This window comes from Bombyx mori, chromosome 25, assembly GCF_030269925.1.
Source record: "Bombyx mori chromosome 25, ASM3026992v2".
NCBI lineage: Eukaryota > Metazoa > Arthropoda > Insecta > Lepidoptera > Bombycidae > Bombyx > Bombyx mori.
The window spans coordinates 9,792,468-9,813,999 of NC_085131.1; the positions used below are offsets into that span (position 1 = coordinate 9,792,468).

General features: G+C 36.9%; 1 protein-coding gene across 2 annotated transcripts in view; it reads right to left on the reverse strand.

The window, feature by feature from the left end:
• Nucleotides 1-107: 107 nt before the first annotated feature.
• The window catches only part of LOC101740039 (serine/threonine-protein phosphatase 2A 56 kDa regulatory subunit delta isoform), a 56,197-nt gene continuing 34,772 nt past the window's right edge, over nt 108-21,532 (reverse strand). For both annotated transcript variants that reach the window (XM_038020336.2, XM_004921745.5), the window contains 9 exons: nt 18,816-19,015; nt 16,154-16,357; nt 11,723-11,853; nt 9,705-9,822; nt 8,040-8,152; nt 7,139-7,301; nt 6,143-6,372; nt 5,357-5,447; nt 108-4,803 (listed from right to left, as the gene is read on the reverse strand). In XM_038020336.2, the coding sequence (XP_037876264.1) occupies nt 4,654-4,803; nt 5,357-5,447; nt 6,143-6,372; nt 7,139-7,301; nt 8,040-8,152; nt 9,705-9,822; nt 11,723-11,853; nt 16,154-16,357; nt 18,816-19,015 (1,400 nt within the window). In that variant the 3' untranslated portion in view covers nt 108-4,653. The remainder of the gene's footprint in view (nt 4,804-5,356; nt 5,448-6,142; nt 6,373-7,138; nt 7,302-8,039; nt 8,153-9,704; nt 9,823-11,722; nt 11,854-16,153; nt 16,358-18,815; nt 19,016-21,532) is intronic.

Genomic DNA, 21,532 nt, shown 5'->3' on the forward strand with positions numbered 1-21,532 from the left:
TGACGTCACATCAACTGGAAATTTTCATTCATTGCGGCCTGTAGTAGCAATAAACTTCTCTTCTAATACACTAGGAGTCATCCTTGTGGTAATAAAAAAAACAAAACTATATGCACAACTTTGTATTATAACGATAATCATAAGCACCTTACAATATGTTGTCTGTTACCATTATTCTGTTATCAACAGTTACATATATTACCGTTATAAATATGCTTTTATACAAAATTTATCAATTTCATGAACAGCATTTTGCAAAATATTGCTATGGTGACGTCAGTCCGTACGTACATACACACATTTAAGACAACTGAAATTAGAACTACTTAGAATTTAATCGCGCTAGTTACACACAAATATATATTTCTATATTATAATATAATATACATATGTAGATATTTATTAGAAATAAATTCGATTGATGGCAGATTCATTGGGATGTCTTTAAAAATACAAAACGAATATATGTCGTGTCTATTATGTGTAACTAGCGTTAATTATTACGTCAAGTGACCGAACAGCACGCATATAAAAATTGCACACATTAGCTTACCAGAAGCGTTTCGCCAAATAGATATTATAATATTTTATTATTATTATTATTTTAAATACTATTAATCCTAATTACATTTTTTATTTATTAAATATTTTAATTGTCCGATACGGCCACTTGACTTATGAGTAAGTTGTATTATACTATACAAATTTTACATTATAAATATGCCTAAGTTCTGTTCGAACATTTTAGATTAGTTATGAAAAGAAAAAGAAAAAAAAAACGGTTATGAAACCGTACAGTGATATATTGACAATAGCTGTATTAAAGAAATTAGATTGGAAAATTTGTACAAAAAATAAAAGAAATCAATATTTTAAGTGATAAATATTAGAATCGAATGAAATAGACACGGAAGATTTTTATATGAGAATATAGTGCACAAGTGAATTTGTGAAATAGTATAGTATAGTAGTAGGTATATAGTAATAGTATAGTATAGAATCCGTCTCTTAACATTCAGTCTCGAAGCAGTGCCCGTCTATGGATACAGAGTCCCACTCCTATATTCTGTCTACAACAATAACCCAAACTAAGTTAAACATATTTTCATATAAGCTCCATTAACAAATAAAGGTTATATTCCCCTTTTTCTTAAAATCAATTCGCGTTGTATACAAATATTGAAAACCATTTTGAAACAGAAACCTACGTATTTTTAACTTTCACTCCAGTAGATGCAGACATATGAATTAGTGATAAACAATAAGTTATCGTTAATAAATTTATTTTACAATCAAAGGTCTGTATCAAATGTAAATATATAGTATAAGGGAAATAAATGTCTACTTCCGGTCCTTCAAAAAATTCACGCACACATTTCTCATTGAGACAATCAGACAAAATAACATGGTCTATAAACTTTATATGCGCTAGTTAAAATGTTTTTTTTAATAAATAAATATTTTTTGCCTAAATAATGAATGGAATTCTCGAAAATTTTCAACGCATGATTTTGATACATTTAAAAAAAAAAACGATCGGCAAGATTCTCCTTCTCTTTCTAACACGAGCGCAAAAATAGTACGAACAATAAGTGCATAATAATTCAGTTCAGTTGTATCTGCTCCCTCAAATAACTAAACCAAATTAAATCGCTGACCAAAATATATTATTTGATAAAATCGACCAGCATTTATTGATATATGTAGTAGTACTAGTAAGTATGTATCCGCGGCCCTAACTACAGTTGATAAGATTCACCCGTTTTCAGACACACTCAAACCGACAACTTTGGCACTAAGCGCACTACTAGATCGGAAATCAATAAGACACAGTAGAAATGCAACAGTACATCGGGTGCCCTTTAAATACATCATTCATCACATTACCGACTATTACCTACACGAAGCAAACAGTGAACCTAACTAAAACGATACTGCAATGCGTGATTTAAGTAATTTTTTTTATTAACAAACGATATTTGATTAGCAGATCAATATTGATTATGTATTGATGTGAAATTTTATACATATTATTATATCGAGGATTGAAAGGCTATTTGGTTTGAGCGATATTTATTTTTGTAATTAAAGGTGCGTTTTATTTGGTACCAGCGACCCGCCCTCGCTTCGCTTCGGAAACTGTAATTTATTATTGATTTCTCCACTATTCAATGGATGTTATTATACATATAAACCTTCCTCTTCAATAACTCTATCTATTAAAAATAAAAACTTCAGAGGTGTCAAGGGACACCCGGATGGAACGAAGTTCCTTTCGATTAATTAGTGAAGGAATTGTAATTTTTTTTTAAAGTTATAATAATAAATTACGGCATTACGCGGACCAATCGGATACGAGCAATGTCAGGCGGATCAATCGGATACGAGCAATGTCACGCGATAAGCGCCTACACGTTGATTGGTCAGAATGACGGATCTAAAAAGTGTCGTGACAACTTTTCGTAAGAATTTTTTCCGTCTAGCCCCCTTTCACAACGCGCGATAAGGAACTTCGTTCCAAAAAAACCGCATCAAAATGCGTAGTTTTAAAGATTTAAGCATACATAGGGACAGATACAGGGACAGAGAAAGCGACTTTGTTTTTTGTTATACTATGTAGTGATTAACATCAACAGTTCAATGTTATTAATTGAACTTACATTAAGTTTACTCCATTCAAATAGTTGAAGTTTTTTTTAAATGAGATTTTATCCAAATTTTAAACTTTCAATGGCTCTCTTATAAAGTTGTTAAAAATGCCGCTTAAACCAAATAGTCTTTCAGCCCTCGTTGTGTAACTAAACTAATTAATTTATATTATTTTGACTCCAAATATAAGAACAGATAAAAAAAATAAAACAAATTATAACTTTTAAAGGCAATCAGCACTCAAGTTCCTTGTGCCCCTTTATTTTTTTTATAATAATAATTATTATAATAATAATAAAAGTAAATATTATAACGTAATAGAAAATTAAAAATTAACTACCTTCACAATACATTATTTGGTATTCTACAAATTAAATAAATAAAGTTCATGATTACTATGGCTTTAGTGGATTTTAATTTCTAAATGTAAACACTAATGAGTTGCATACACTATTATAATTTTTTAATGACACGTTAATTAAATTATTAAATGAATTTAGATGAAAAAACAACATCGAACATTACGGATACGGTGTCAAGCGCTTATCAAATTCACGGAAGATAATTTTGACTCACGAAATTTACTGACAAAAAAAAGAAGATTTTGTAATAATTTTACACGTGTACTTTTTTTGTATAGAAGTGTACTGTAGATCAGATGTTTTTTTTTTTGTATGTAATATCAATAAATTTTATGAATCACTGATTGTAAAAACCCATTTTTTGACAGTCAATTCCGAAATGTATTTTTGTTTTTGTGTCAAGTTCCTTAACACATTGTGTTAATTTTCAAAATAGATTTCTGGTTGAGTTTTTACAATAATAATAATAAAAAAATCGAACCATAATATAAAACAATTCGACTAACATCATACGATTACAGGTGGTACTTGCAGTGGAATGGTGTATAAATCTATACTCTTAAATAATACATCGAATATTTTATATAAAAAAATTATTAAGTAAAGGTTTAATGAAAGCGAGTTATCGAAACGGTACGATATATACGAACGAATTTCCACGTTGTATAACCACAATACAATCATAAAATATATGTATGTATGTATGTATGTATTTATACATATATGTAAATATAGAGTTGGATGTAGGACTGTATGTATATCGACGATTGAAAGGCAAACTTGACTAAGCGACAATGCGTGAACTTTACAGTAGACTAATTTAAAGTTGAAATATGTACCTGAAAACAAAAATTATTTTAACGAATCTAGCTGTAGTAGAATCTAGCTAGTAGCTGTAGGATTGAAATGATTTTAATAGACCTAGAAATATATTTTGTTTGCGCATCGAATATGGTTATTGCCTATCATTTATGTACAAAGCAGTTATTGTCGCTTAGTCACGTTTGCCTTTCAAGCGTCGATATGTAGATTTTATATATTTGTAAATGTACAAATGTCGTAAGGTCACAGATTTTTCCGTTGATGTTTTTTTCCATCGTCGGTTGTCTGAAAGAGATCACTGCTAACCGTAATAGCGCTATTCGTAAGTACTGTGTTTGTATGTATATTATAAACCTATCCATTACGTGTCCAATGTAGTATAAATAAATTATCGAACGCGTAAGCGAGTTCTTTATGTATTTGTTATGAAGTATCCAAGTAATTCAAGTCATGGTCAGGTTTCCGTGGGCGGACGCGACGTACCGTTCTCGAACTCGACGCGCGTTTCACGCTTTTTGACTCAGTTTAATCGTTCTTCGTCTCAACCAGTCGCCAGAGCGCGATTGATTTCTATAACTTTACGTAAATCGTTCTGTGACACTCGAGATGCAATTTTTTTGTGGCGAGATGAGTTCAGTCTCTCTCTCGTTTTGTTTCAAGATATATCACGTGATTAATAGAAATCGAAAGATCTAGATGATTGAGGATCGTCCCGGGAGACGTGCGACGGTCGCGCTCCTACCGAATATTGTTCAACTAACCGACTTTATGGCTCTGGTTCCCCGAATGTTGTAACGTGGGTCCGGGCGGCGGGCGGTCGCTAGCAGTGGTTGATGTCGGGCGGCGAGGACAGGAAGGGGTCGGCGCGCCGGTGCTCGGCGAGCGCGCGCACGGCGCTGCTGTCCACGGGCAGCTCCGATTTCTTGCGGAGGAGGGGCTTGTTCGCGTTACTATAGGTCTGCTTGCGTGTCTGTAACGTGCGTTTATTTCAATTTGATCTATCGCGTCAATTTCAAAATCAAACCCGCAAAAATATTGCGTAATATTAGGACCTCTTGTGAGTTCGCACGGGTAGGTACCACCGCCCTGCCTATTTCTGCCGTGAAGCAGTCATGCGTTTCGGATTGAAGGGCGGGGCAGCCGTTGTAACTATACTGAGACTTTAGAACTCAGATCTCAAGATGGGTGGCGCATTTACGTTGCAGATGTCTATGGAGTCCAGTAACCACTTAACACCAGGTGAGCTGTGAGCTCGTTCACCCATCTAAGCAATAAATAAAAAAAAAGATATTTTTACATTTTACGTTTACATTACCGATAGAGCGTCTTGTGCACTCGCATGAATAGACCCCACTTAATTCTGCCGCGAAGCAGTATTGCGTAAAACTGAGATTTAGAACTCGTCACTAGTGAGTGGCGGTATTTACGTTGTCGATGTCCATGGGCTCCGTTGGCCATTTAACACTATATGAGCCGTGAGCTCGATCATGTATGGATGTATCAGTAGTACAAGGTTGCGTCACCTCGGCGGGCTCTGAGCCGCGGTCGTTTCGTTGCGCCCTCTCCTCTATTTGCTGCCAGATCTCCTCTCGCTGCAGAAGTCGCTCCCTCTCTCTACCGAACAAAGCGTCATTATATTTAAAGAAAGAAAACTGAAACGTCGAAAGTAATCCTCTTTTTGTATTGAACTATCTGCGAAAGGTGACTTCAATATTGCCGAAATTCCAAAAATCTATAGCCCCAGTGGTAAAGGGTGGGGGCAGCCGTTGTAACTAAAATTGAGACCTTAGAACTTATATCTCGAAGTGGGTGTTGAATTTACTTTGTAATAGATGTCTATGGGCTCCAGTAACCACTTAACACCAGGTGGGCTGTGAGCTCGTCCACCGATCTGAGCGATAAAAAAAAAGTGGTTTAGACTCGACACTCATGAATCAGTGACCAATACAAGTCGAAAGATACGTTAGATCAGCGGTCGGGGAACCGGGGTAAATTACCCCAAATGGGGTAAAATGAAATTTTGGGGGGTAAAAATGAAACTTTTGTGAGTAAAAAAAAAGTATATATTGAAGTGAAACTTTTTTTAGAATCGTTGTGATTTCAAATTATCATGGGGGCTATAATATGAAAGATGCTAAAAAGAAGCGATTTCGTTTTTTTTTGTTCTTCGCCATCAACTTACACAAAAATATTTTGGGGTAATAATTAAAAAGGTTCCCCGACCGCTGCGTTAGAGACACACATCACGACCTGTTTCTCGTTAAACCCACCAGACACTAACATTGACATAGTCAATGACTATGACTCACTTCTGTTTCTCCTGCTTGTACTGCTGCGTGCACTCGTCGAACAGTTTCTGATTCATCTCCATGAACAGTTTGAGCGCGTTGTACACGAGCCCGTGTATCGTCTTGTTCCAGTGGCTCTTTGTGTTCCGGTACAACGCCGGAAACATCACGGGCAGGATGTGGGTCGCGTTGTCCGATATTAAAGACATTATGTATTCGTTGTTCCAGTAGTAGAGCGCTCGTTCTGCTACCTGCAAAAAATTATTATAGTTCTAATGTAAACTAAAGTTGAGATGCAGCTGTCAAATAACGTAACGCAATAACGTTACGTGACGGATGTGCGAGGGAGATGACAAGATACACCCGATCTTTTTTTTTTTCTACCGAGAGGCTATTTCAGCGTAACCTTAAGTAGGTGAGCTCGCGGGGCTCAAACCTGACGACGTTGCTAACACGAACCCTAGCAAGAGCAGTGCTTCGCAGAATCTACCACCGGTACAGAGACGCGAAACCACTGAGAAGATCCGGCGAGAAACTCAGTGGGCTGTGTTTGTGGGTTAATTTACTCGCCGAGCCCTTCGTCGCAAGTTTGAGGTACCTAAAAGCACCGTTAGTGGATCGGGCGGATCCGAAATGATGTGTTTAGGGTGACATCCGATCCTTCCTTAAACCAGTCTTTAAAGATATGTGACGTGATTTTTTAAGCTAATTTCCTTTTTTGTTTATTTTGTTCTTACTTTTTATTACTGGTGGTAGGACCTCTTGTGAGTCCGCGCGGGTGGGTACCACCACCCTGCCTATTTCTGCCGTGAAGCAGTAATGCGTTTCGGTTTGAAGGGTGGGGCGGCCGTTGTAACTATACTTGAGACCTTAGAACTTATATCTCAAGGTGGGTGGCGCATTTACGTTGTGGATGTCTATGGGCTCCGGTAACCACTTAACACCAGGTGGGCTGTGAGCTCGTCCACCCATCTAAGGAATAGCTGAATATTCATTTGGTACGTTGAGGTGTTTCACCTGGAAATGCGGACTGGAGACACATTTGGCTAGCTGCTTGAACAGCGGGTCCATGATGCGCTGGAACTCGGCCGGTTCCACCACGTCCAATATCTCCTCCATCTCGTTCAAGAACATAACCTCCTTCGGCGAATGAGTCTTCGGCCAGTACTTCAAGAGAGCTCTGGGGAACGGACGACAAATGTATTTAATTCGGATATTTGAGGTGAAACTATTATTTTGGACATTAGTAGAGCAGAAGTTACAATGCTTAAACTCATATGGTTACGAGAGGAGAAAATAAATAAGTTTTTATATTTGTATTGACAACGACTGGGGGATATAATTTGTATTAAATTGTCATTGTTAGTTAATTATTTGCACATTACTTTTGATCGCTTCGTCATGGGAGTAAGCTTGATCACAAACTAAACGCGGTAGGAGAAAAGTTTTCATGTCAACATGGCAGTCCACTTGTTAAAATTACTAGTGGTACCGTAGTAGTAGTATTAAAGATAAAAAAATGTTAACCTATTCTCAATATGACCACAGACTTTAGGCACTAACAAAAGTTTGACAATAAACAAAGAGTATGTATGTGTGTATGCGTGCGTGCGTGAGTGCGCGCGCGTGTGTGTGTGCGTGTGTGTGTGTGCGCGTGTGTGTGTGTGTGTGTGCGTGTGTGTGTGCGTTCGTGCGTGTGTGTGTGTGTGTTGTGTCAAATACATGGCAGTGTGTGTGTAATGTTTTTTTTATTGATTTAATGTACCTATGATTAATGCTTTTTTTTTTATATTTTTCTAGTGTGGGAATGTCATACTCCTCGGTCCGTGCAATTTTCGTAAAAAGGGGTACAAAGTTTTTGGTTCACGTATTAATATATAGGATGAGTCGGAAATGAGTAGGGGCTGTGGTGTGGTACCTGACGACGGGCTGCGTGAGGGAGGGGTCCTTCTCGAGGAACTGCACGACGCAGTACGCCAGCTGCGGGTGGTACACCGACAGCGACTTGGCCTTGTGCAGCGGCAGTAGTACCTGCAAACGATAACATTACAACCACATTATTTATTATTTTATTGCTTAGATGGGTGGATGAGGTTACTGCCCACCCGGTGTTAAGTGGTTACTGGAGCCCATAGACATCTACGACGTAAATGCGCTACCCACCTTGAGACATAAGTTCTAAGGTCTCAAGTATAGTTACAACGACTGCCCCACCCTTCAAACCGAAACGCATTACTGCTTCACGGCAGAAATAGACGCATATATAGTTATGAAATATTCTAAAAGTGATTAAACAATAATAAAATACTTAATTGCGTTTTCTGTACTGTACACCCATAGACACAGTCCACTGAGTTTCTCGCCGGATCTTCGCCAGTGTTAGCAACACTTCCGGTTCGAGCCCCGTGAGCTCACCTACACACGTTAGGGTGAAGCTGAAATAGCCTCTCAAGGCTATCAGCATAGGTAGGAAAAAAATGTACTGTACAATATTAAGACAACATTTAAAGACAACAACAGACATTTATAGCCTATATTTTCCAAAAAAATATTTTACATAGTATTCTTGAATTAAATAAAACAACTAGACTTTTTTTCTCAATGACAGAGAGTTCCATCTGTATAAGAAAAATCTTTTTTTTGTTTTTTTAGTTTTTTTTAGGTTTTTTAGGTTTTATGTAACAATTACATAAAAAAGGTTTTTCTTTACATAATCATTTAATTCATTTATAATCGTATTTGGATATTTAGCGTTTAAAAACACATCCACATATACGGTGAATATAGTACAGTGAAACTACCTTCATATCTATTTATATAAAAGTCGACGTATGTATTGAAACCTAGAGACGAAGTTCTTCTGGTATGCAAATTGTGGCTTCAATTCCGATTCGGTGCTCGGTTCTACGAAGCATTGCTCTTGCTAGAGCTAGTGTTAATAAATTCTCTCAGATTGAGCCCGTGAGCTCACCTATCTGTCCGGGCGTAACTAGAATACCCTCTTAGGCTACCAGCGAATAGGTAAGGATAATTACATTATTTTTACTGGTGGTAGGACCTCTTGTGAGTCCGCGCGGGTAGGTACCACCACCCTGCCTATTTCTGCCGTGAAGCAGTAATGCGTTTCGGTTTGAAGGGTGGGGCAGCCGTTGTAACTATACTGAGACCCTTAGAACTTATATCTCAAGGTGGGTGGCGCATTTACGTTGTAGATGTCTATGGGCTCCAGTAACCACTTAGCACCAGGTGGGCTGTGAGCTCGTCCAACCATCTAAGCAATAAAAAAAAAAAAAAAATAGGGAATTTTTAATCGTAATAAAACATTATTATTCTTATTAACAACATTGAACGTTATATGTGTACATTTAAATATAACATATATTATCGTTTATCAATATAGTTTCTTGTCCAAAATTACTGTAACATTGTTACTGGATTTATAGTGAGCTTTATCGATAACAAGACAAAGGTAAACTTAGTAAAGGCGCTCGTTTATAAATGAAATATTTCTTTATACTTTTTGGCAATTTTGCAAAATTTATTTATAGATCGATATTCTGATAGCGAAGGGACGATACTTTACCCTGAGTAAGAATAATTTGTGTTCCTCTTTGAGAGGCAACGCGAATCCATTGATGATGGAACCAAGGATTTCGAGGAGCTCCGCGATGCCATTATGGTGTTCCGTTTCATAAATAAACCTGTTTAAACATTTAAAAGAATTATTAATCTATACTAATATATAAAACTACAGTGGTTTTTACGGATGTTTCGTTAGAACTATTGAATGTTGAACCATGCATTCGATTGACTTGAAACTTGGTATCCATGTAGTAGAAAATACATGTTCTTACTTAACGGATAGGCTAATATTTATATGATGTTGGACTCCCTAATAATAATGACAATAAATAATACTGTTAATTTTAAATGCAAAGGGAAGCGGTACGGCTATTTATTAAATAATTATATTTTAAGACTTTATAATTAAAACTAGTTTTATGGTGTTTATTAGTTCCGAAGTTTCCAATACATTACGTAGGCACGGACGTCTAAGTCTTTACATTTCAATGTTGGGCTGACTGCCGTCAAATTTTCTATAAACTATTTATTGATATTTCGGTTTCTCTGTTACACGGAGAACTAACATTACCCTAATTACGGTTACAACTTGAAAAACAAAAAAACAAAGATAATTAATGTCATATTCCAATTCAATTTGTATTAGTGATAACAGGAAAGTATCGTGGGACAAAAAACTTATAGTCCGCACACTCATCAGTCTTCGAAAGTTACAATTAAAATATTTCGATGTCGGCAAAGTGAAATATGGTAGTTTATGGTAGGCAGCGGCTTGACTCTGCCCCTGGCATTGCTGAAGTCCATGGGCGACGGTAACCACTCACCACCGGGTGGGCTGTATGCTCGTTTGCCTACAAGGGCAACAAAAATAATATTAACGAATTTTGAAGAATATAACAATCAGATCGAATAATGCTAAATCTCGTTCATGAATTACGAAGTCATCTATAAACTTTAAATTGAGACTACCGTATTTTAAACATACACTTTGTGAGAAAGAGACAGATGATTTCTTTCGATTCTTTTGCAGAAAAATGTAAACGCTTACATCTAAGTAATTTTTTTTTTAATTTTTTTTTTTTTATTGCCCTTGAAGGCAGACGAGCATACGGCCCACCTGATGGTGAGTGGTTACCGTCGCCCGTGGACTTCAGCAATGCCAGGGGCAGAGCCAAGCCGCTGCCTACCTTACTAAGCCAAGGTTAGTTTTACGACACGCTATTTGACCAATCCATTCCGGAGAGCGTCGCCCATCGCAACCATTGTGCGATACATAATTTTGTGTTCTAAATACTTAAGATAAGTACGTAATGCAATGTACGTTGATTTACTTAACATCATCGTTATTATTTATCAATTATCAATCTTCGGTAGACGCGATAAGACTGTTAATTAGATTAGTGTTCCGCAAATTTTCGAAGAGGGGCAACTGAGAAGAAGTCTTATTTTAGGTGAGAAGAATTACGCGTCCTTCTTGTCTTTGAATGTATATTAGGTTTTTTTTTTATACATAAAACAAGTACTTTTTTCTGGTAAATGAACAATCTATACTAATATATAAATCTACAGTCGTCTTTACGGATGTTCCGTTATAACTACTGAACCACGCATCCGATTGATTTGAAATTTGGTATCCATGTAGAAAATACATGTACTTAATGGATAGGCTAATATTTATATGAGTGATGGACTCCCTAATAATAATGACAATAAATAATAATATTATTATAATTTTAAATGCGTAGCGAAGCGGGCGATTACGGTTAGTAAATTTATAATTCCGTAATTCACCATGATTTGATACTTTTGGAAACATTCTCCCATGTGTGTGCTGCATGTGCACTAACCTGATGATGCATGGTTACCGTCGCCCATGGACGTCAGCAATGACAGGGGTAAAGCCAAGCCGCTACTTACTGCTAAGTACTCTCCACAAACCTCGTTTGAAATGTTTTCTATGGTACCAGTTAACAACAGGAGGTCCGATCACCTCTTACATGAATGATAAAGGCCCCTTACCTATAGAATACGTTATTGATCTGTTTCCTTATGTAAGCGCGTAGAACTAAGAATTTCCCGTATATCCTATGGAGAGTTGTTTTGAGGAAGTCTCGTTCGCGTGGGTCCTCAGAATCGAACAACTCCAAGAGCTGAAACAACGGAAAACATGACTGGCTATTCGATCTTTAGCACTTTTATTCAAATTAAATGTTAAAATAGGTATTGCGTATTCAACACTCGAGACTTCAAAAGCTATTCATTACATAATTTTGTAATAAAAATCATCGGGTATTGAAAACCTTTGTGAAGCCGTCGTAGGACGCAATTGAGATTTGGGCTTCATATGAGTCGTCTATTATCAAAGGTGGCAATCTGTGCATTTGGACAAAAAAATGTTATTGATATGTCAATACAGATTGATTTGAATATAATTGTCTCCTTCAAAGAATACGGTTCAAAACCTGCATTAAATAAAGGTTAATACTTAACCTGTTATTTATCTAAGATGTCGTTCAGAAGAGTTTTGTGACTGCCAATGGAATACAAAGTCAATAATTCGTTTTTCTGATTTACCAATAATTGTCCAAAAGTCACATTGCCGGCTTTGATAATAGTCGACTCATATATCGTAAGGTGAGTGGCGGCATTTACGTTTCAATGTCTACGGGCGTCTCTAGGAACCACTTAAAACCAGGCGGGCACATCCATATGAACTAGAAAAACAATTTTAATTATTTTATAGTCCATGGGCGACGGTATCCACTCACCATTAGGTGGACGGTACCCTCGTCTGCTTACTAGGGCAATAAAAAAATATCCCAAATTACAAATTATTTCGATTTTAGAATAATCTGTACTAAAACCATTGCAACCGTGGTCGCGTTCACTTTGATTCACGTGATGGATTCCGCTGGTCGCTAATCGTCAGAAGAACTGGTCTTCACTCTAATAAAAACCCTTTGTAACTGCTTAGTGTTTCTTTCTACATATGCCTCGGCTTCTAGAATGTACCAAGATCGTCTTTCACACGATCAATTAACACACACAACATTATCTACTAACTAACGAAAGTAATTATAATTACCTAAATTAAAACTAATTACATGCTATAATTACTTTGGATAATTACTGGCAAATTAACACTTATTGATTAAATACAATCAATCATTCAAATTTTGTGTTGATTGCAGATGCTGAACTATGAAGAAATCAATGTATTGTTTTAATATTTAAACATAATTTATTCGAAATAGCGCTTTAAGGCCAAAGAGTCATGGTTCATTTTATTTTGTATTCGACAATGACATATAGCCTTGACCGTGTATTTGTAAATTGACACAGCACTCCAGGGAACACGTTTAAATGGTGTACAAAAAATGATTGTTACCTTCAATCATTTCAATATCATAATATATTTTGTAAATTAACAACGAGAAAAAATCATGATATTCTTCATGTAAACACGTGATTTGAGCAGATTAGACAATTAACAAACAATAGTACGTAGGTAAATCACTATATATTATAGTATAAAACAAAGTAGCTTTCTCTGTCCCTATATCCATATGTATGCTTGATGCGCTTTTTTTAATACATAGAGTGATTGAAGAGGAAGGTTTATATGTATAATAATATCCATTAAGTAGTGGAATAACAATAATAAATTACAGTTTCCGAAGCGAAGCGAGGGCGGGTCGCTAGTGATAATTAAAATTTATTTTGCAAAATACGGTCACTATAAGCTGTCTTATTTAAAATATGATGTAGCTTTGATCGTACAGTATTTCAAGTACCTACTAAAAAAGAACTGAAGAAAAAATTTACAAGAGGTACACAGATCAAGGAAAATATAGATAGACACAACTAATGTAAAATGACGTATTATGTAAACCACACATGCGAGTGTCGAGTGTGTGTGTTGTTATGTATTAGTGTGTGCGTGTGGTAGGTATGTTTTGTGCAACGCAGTTTAGGAGGTAAAGTATGTACATCAAAAAATATTTAAGAGTTGGCTGGTTAGATGTTAAACTTAATTATAATAACCGGCAAACTTCTTGAGCATTTGTTGACGTAGTGGGGGTAAGTTTGCGCATGGTACACTCACGTGCAAAAACATTACTTACTCTGCGTCATAATGCTATTAAATTATTAAAATCAACATATGTATTTATTTATATATTTATTAGAACATCAACAAAACATATAGGTTAATAATTGTAATAATTTAATCTTGGGGTAAAATAGATATTCCTTCTATTAAGTCAAAACTAGAGCTGTTGCCAGGTCTTGGTTCAGTTGAAGCGAAGCTGGTATTTGTAATTTTTTTTTCGTTATCATAATCTTGACCATCATCATCATCACTGTTTTCATCTGCCGAGTCGCTATCATCGTGATGATTCGACATACGGCTCATCGGCGTAGTTTACAACTCGGTCGATTCGGTCTTCTTTTTTGTCTATAATTAATTATTTTTTGAAGATATTCGATTCGTAGTAATCGAATGTTACTTTTTTCATTTACCAGCTTCCGATTATTTTCTGTTCTTTTTTTCCATCTGAAGCCTAGCTCTTTCATAATTCGTCGTAAGCTTCATTCCGAGCCATTAAAATTTATATCTTCTTTAAAATTTTCGAAGCCTTTCTACGGTACGGAGTTTCGCTGCTTGTTATGTAGTTATTATGATTACATCTTTTTATTACAGATTGAACGAAACTATCCATTCCGGTAACTTTCTTCTTCCCTGATCTTTTCTTACCCGGAGTCCGAAACACGGCGAGCAAGCCAGAGCCTTTAGCTTCGTTAATAATGCACCTAACAGTACTCAATGATGTTTTTGTTGCTTCCGAAGTCTGTTTTAATTTTTCCATATCATTCTTCCCCTGTTTTATAATGAAGCAATATACGTCGTACACAAATTTTCTACCCTTTCTTTTAAGTACTACACCAGTTTGTCACGGCATAGTGTATGTTTTATAAAAAATCAACAAACACTCAACAAATAGCAATGGCAACAAAGTCCACAAGCAATTATAACAAATAACTTAACGATTAATAACGATAGACTTTCCACTGTACGCAAGCGTACTTTTGGGAGCAAGCGGAATGAGGGCGCGGTGCGGGACGCAAGGTTCGACTGATCTACCAATAACGCGCTCGATACGATTTCCCCTGCCGTCGCGCCTCACCCTCACCACCAAAGTGATCTAAAATTCGGTTCTGCGCAGTCAAGGTCATTTGCTCAAGAAGTTTGCCGATTACTATACGTATTATGAAGCTTATAGAATAAATTTCCAATATGTTGCAACGCGAGTATACTTTTTTAAATTGCTTAATTTGATTTTATTTTTAAGGGCTATCTATGATTTCATTATTTTAGTAAAAATCGGATTTTCTCTAAGGTGATAGAGCGTAATGTAAGGGAGCAATTGTATATAGTTGTGGTTACCCAGTAGTCGAAATTCGACTATAATTAGTTGGAATTATAAGTATGGTTCTATTGTATTGTATGGACTTATACTTTTGTATCAGAGATTTCGCCAAGACTACACTTTAGACAAATATGAATAAAGACAAACAATATTTAATCCATTCTCAATTTGACCACAGACTTTAAGCAATATGAAAAGTTTGACTTCAACAAATACATGGTAATGTGAGTAATGTTTTATTATTATTGATTTAATGTATTTTTATGCATAATTAAAAAAATATATTAACATTCTCCATTCCTTCCCTATATTCTGTATAAGTGTGGGAAATTTCATACTTCTCCGTCCGCGCAATTTTCGTACAGAGGGGTACAAAGTTTTTGCTTCACGTATTAACATATAGATACCGCCATCTATTTCTGCCACGAAGCAGTGATACATTCCGGTTTGAAGAGTGGGACCGTCGTTATACAATACCATCGAAATATCGACCTTATATCTCATGGTGCGGCGGCACTCAAATCATGAGCTCCGATTACCACACCACAAGGTGGATAGCGAACAAGTTCACTTATCTATTCAATAAAAACGAATCACGTCTTTAACTCTTTCGCTACTACCAGTGACTATATTCGCCCGCCACAAAACACTGCCATTACATGATGAGTGATGTACGCTTTCGGCATGGAGCGTCCTTTCCTGCAAGACTTTGTAGTAAGGTCTGCTGTAGCGAAAGCGTTAAGACCCACCAAAGCGATAAATAAGGAACAACAACGAATAAAATTTTAATGCAACATACTTAGTTGCATGTAACTAGAAGATGTATGGAAATGGTAGTACAAGGTAAAGGGGGAAGAGGTCGACCAAAGAAGACATGGATGGAGTGTGTGAATGACGATATGAGAGAGAGAGGAGTGAGGGTTGAGATGACGGCTGATAGAAGAGAATGGAAGAAGAAAAAAATTAGCTGTGCCGACCCCACCTAGTCGGATAAGGTAGAGAAAAAGAAGAAGATACTTACTTGCAAAACAAACTTCTGGTCTATATACTTCTTGGCAATGTTTGGCTGAAAATCCGGAGACTCGAGTAACCGCAGGAACAGTTCGTAGACGAGCTGTAAATGCGGCCAGGCGGCCTCTAATGTGGGTTCGTCCTCCTCTGGATCGAATTCCGCTCCGTTAGGATTCGACGATGGCGGCAACGTCCGGAATAGATTGATCGCGAACTGAGAACGAATATAACCAATTTTTTTATTTATAAGATTAGGTAGGCAACGGCTTGGCTCTGCCCCTGGCATTGCTGAAGTCCATGGGCGACGGGTAACCACTCACCATCAGGTGGGCCGTATGTTCGTCTGCCTACATGAGCAATAAAAAAAAAGTATTTTTGGTTGAATAATGCAGTAGACGTGAAATTCACGTAGGTACTTTTTAGAACCGTTGTTTTTTTTTTGGGTCGTATTCTAAATTTCCTCCGACTCTCCATAGACGAAGAAACCGGCTTTATATGTGGGACCACTGAGCGCCTCCCCTGCTCCAATGGTAGTAATATAACCAAATTTAGTATAGTAATTACTCGAGTCCTGGTGGTAGGACTTATTTAATCCGCACGGATTGGTGTCACCCTTATAATAGTCTCTGTGGTGAAGAAATCCCGGTCACAAATGTTACCTCGACTTCGGTATTTAAATTGCGGTCTATTGACTCCGGTAAATGCTCAACATAGAATAGACCATACGTTCGTCTCACATTTAAGGTAGGTTTAATTTTAAGAAAGAGTCTGAGCTGAACAAGAATAGAATCAGACAGCTCTTCAACACGATTCACTAAGTTTAGGGTATTAGAATATAGATAACCAGCATAGAGATTCAATATAGAAATTAAATGAGACTTCAATATCGTATGTGCGGTAATGACAGAACACTAGGAGGACGATGAGATCGTTCACACGTGAATGCAATAAAAAAAATACTGATAGCATTCCAAGAACTCACTGCCTATCTATTAATTAGTTTACGAGAGTCCCTGGACATCATTAGCGTGCATACCGCCCCTCACTTACGAACATGAGATTGAAGTCCCAATTGTATGGTATAACGAATGAAAAACTTCTCAAGCTGGAACCTAGACAGGATATCGATATCCTTGTAACCTCGGTTTACAGTTTACACTCTAATACTAATAAAATAAGTTTGTGTGTTTGTAGCCATTACAAATATTCACAACATCAAATAAAAATGAGTCATTCGTCTGGGTTTTGATGGTTAAAACATATGGCTACCCATACGTGATTTTCGGAACAAATCCGGTGTCATGTAGGTGATTGCGTTTTATGGATTTTTGGGAATCGGTTGACCACTCTTCACTTTGTTTTATTGTCAGCCCTCCATGATGACGTCACACCAAGAGTAACACAACATGACGCGATGACCTCCGTCAATAAACATTTCTCTACTTTCAGTTAAGACTTCAACTGTATTGTATTAAAGACATGTAAGACTTCTTCATAAAAATAAAACTGTACGTATATGTTATATATGTATGTACATACATTTCATTTGTACTTTTTTATTTTTTTGCTTAGATGGGTGGACTAGCTCACAGTCCAACTGGTGTTAAGTGGTTACTGGAGCCCATAGACATCCACAACGTAAAAGCGCCACCCACCTTGAGAATAAGTTCTAAGGTCTCAAGTATAGTTACAACGGCTGCCCCACCCTTCAAACTGAAACGCATTACTACTTCACGGCAGAAATAGGCAGAGTGGTGGTACCCACCCGCTAACAAAACCAATTAGAAAATCATCTAGTGTTTCTTGTCGATTCGTGCACGCTTCTAGTTCATTATAATTCAATTTTTAATGCAAGCCTTTGTATGAAAACTTCTCTTTGTTCTTCAGAATAAACAAAAAATATCCGTAGTGTTTGTTTTAAACAATCATAACCTTGCAAAGATAAAAAGTATTTTGGAAAGACGAAGGAATGCTAGGTGTATCGTTGCATATATATTCAAAATATTAATATATCGTTACCAACGATGCTAATGTGGTGGATGACCGTAACCTACAAGGGTAGGTATAACCATTCTAACTATTGCCATAGTAAAAGTTATGTTTTTCGGTTTAAGTCCTAGAATAGCCATTATGCAACACAATCGAGAAATCGATCTCGTGTCTTCTAGTGTCTGGCGGCAGTCACGTTGTGATCTTCTATGGACTCCGGTAACCAGACGACAACAAGCAGACCGTGAGCTCATCGATACAGTAAAAAAATGCAGAGATAAACTTCTTCACTATTTTCACGCCACAATAAGTTATACACTTACTGTTGCTATCTTGCAAATACTGTGACTTTATATCGATGTTTAAGAGAGTGAATGTTAGCCCTATTGATATGAAAATTTTGCACATATATACCTACAGGACGATATGACCACTCCGACCAATATAAGTTACGTTAGTGTCGGGTAGGAGGCGCTGGTGGCAATGATTTTAATTTTTCGAATCATGTAATCACGCCAAGTAGGCATGATTTAGCAAGAGAAATACGAGAAAGTTTATCAACTGTGTAACAAATCGTCACCGCGATTCAGGAATTGTTGAATTTACTGTTGTTGTTACATACGTTTTTTCCTCCCTACGTCGATAAAGAAGTTTCACTTCAATATATGTTTGTAAATAGTTACCATATTAACGGCTTCAGGGTAAATAGAGTCGGTGATGACGCCTCGCTGCGACGTGACGTATTCGACCATCTCGAGCAGCGCGGCCCTCTTCACCTCCTTCCATTTGAGATCAGACAGTGGCTCGTCCGCAAAGTCGAACAGCAGACAGCACTGCCGCAGCTTCTGCACGAAGAGCTGTTCTTTTTCTGCCGCGGGTGCATCTGGCGACCAAAAAATAAAACAGGATCTTTGAAATGGCTTTAACTTTTTGGAACGGAAATTAAATTTTCAGTATGGACTTAACAATTTAGAAATTTGCAGGGACAGTCGGTCAGAGGAAAGACAAAATAATTTTTATTATTCGATCACGAAGCTATAAAACGCTCATTAGTTATGCGGGTTGAAGGCATAGGTATGTTCATACATCGTTCTTTTTTATTGCTAAAATAGGTGAACGAGCTCATGCCCCATCTGGTGTTGAGAGCCCATGGACAATATCCACGAGAATACCGCCGCCAATCTTGAGACAAGAGTTGTCTCCGTTTTTAAAGTATAACGGGTGCCCCACTCTACAAACCGAAACGCGTTACTGCTGCACCGCAGAAATAGAGAGGCGGTGGTGGAGCCTACCCGTTTGGGCTCACAAGACGCTCTACCACCAGTTGACACCCTTAATATCAAATGTTGTTGGCAACGAAGCCTACCGCCAAAATTGTTTAATTTCCAGTGCGATTGAAGTATTTATAACTATTACGACTCTAGAAATATCCTATTTTTTATCATTTGGTACAGACAGAAGTTCGTCATTAAGTTTTAGTCTGTAAACGAGAAAATGTAGAATATATTTTATTATTAAACTATATTCACTTATCCACTTACTAGTGGTAGGACCTCTTGTGAGTCCGCACGGGTAGGTACCACCACCCTGCCAATTTCTGCCGTGAAGCAGTAATGCGTTTCGGTTTGAAGAGTGGGGCAGCCGTTGTAGTCATATTGAGACCTTAGAACTTATATCTCAAGGTGGGTTTGCACATTTACGTTGTAGATGTCTATGGGCTCCAGTAACCATTTAACACCAGGTGGGCTGTGAGCTCGTCCACCGAACTAAGCAATAAAAAAAAAGTTCAGCGAATTTCGACTTTACAATTTTGTTGTAAATTCTCTATAAAACTACCAAATTATGTCAAGATTAAAAGATTTCGCCGCGGGAAGTAGGTAGTTGGTTAGCTTTGATAATGGTAGACTGTCGCAAAGATGCTCTTTCTCAGGGTTTTCTTGGGCATATCAACTGACACTGATGTTCTATTGATATACTCGTATATTGCTAGGATTAGGATACTAATACTTTAAATCACATGTTCGTCTTGCTTTAATTACTGCTCCTACCTACAAAACTAGGTGTTCAAGTGTGTGTGAGAGAGAGAGAGAGAGAGAGAGAGAGAGAGAGAGAGAGAGAGAGAGAGAGAGAGAGAGAGAGAGAGAGAGAGAGAGAGAGAGAGAGAGAGAGAGAGAGAGAGAGAGAGAGAGAGAGAGAGTATTCTTTATTGTACACCAAAAAACAAATAAACAGTGCGATACATTAAAAACAAAAAAGTACAATTGGCGGTCTTATCGCTAAGAGCGATCTCTTCCAGAAAACTATCAGGTGGACAAGAATCATTTGGAAACGAACTACGCGCGGTGTACCATTCCAGTGAAATACATATACATATATGTACACATACATATCTCCGTAAATATACATACAATTAATACAAAGTATTATAATATAATAATTATTATTAAAAATAAAAAATAAAAATTAAATTTTAAATTTTGCTTCTTTACACATAAATAAGAATGAGCAATTTACATATAAAAGATACTTAAAATACCTTTGAAACATATACAATTTAAGTAGAAATTCAGAAGCAATTTCAGAAATCTGCTAGCTATACCCATCCGTTTCGCTGGCTATTTAAAATTAACATTATTATGTCTCACCCCCACAAAGATTCTCATCATTAACGCCCCCGCAACTGGGGTAGGGAGTCCAACACTCATATAAATATTAGCCTATCCATTAAGTAGATGTATTTTCTACAAGGATACCAAGTTTCAAGTCAATCGGATGCATGGTCCAGTAGTAATAACGGAACATCCGTAAAAACCACTGTAGATGTATATTAGTATAGATTATTTCCTTGAACAATAAACACCATACCATCTCTATTATACCATAAATGAAGATTCATTACGGCTACTTAAATTTCAAAATATCTGACGTGTTAACAATGCCTAATGCGTATTAAGTTGCACATTTCAAGCAAAGTGGAACTGATACCAGTATACCGGTAATAAAAAACAACGTTGCATTTAGGTAATCGATTTAATGCGTAATCATTTCGTATTCTTTCGTAAGTATCAAATATATACAATCGCGCTACACAGCATGGAACAATTACTGTATTAGCTGATAAATATATACTCTGGCCATCGTGAGTTTTACGATGAATAACCTTGATGCACTAATATTTGTTTTAACAAAACCAATGTCCATCATAAGTGTCTAATTACGAAGTAATGAGATAATCGTGTTTTACTCATATCAGAAAATAAACTAAGCTTCGGAAGAATAATGCTGATAGTTAAATACTGCAGGAAATATTGTCGTCGCATTACATTTGCAATCGCACACATACAAAAGCCGGCCGGTGTCCGCCTTTGGGTCGATAACATTTTCTACGCCAGTTTCGCCA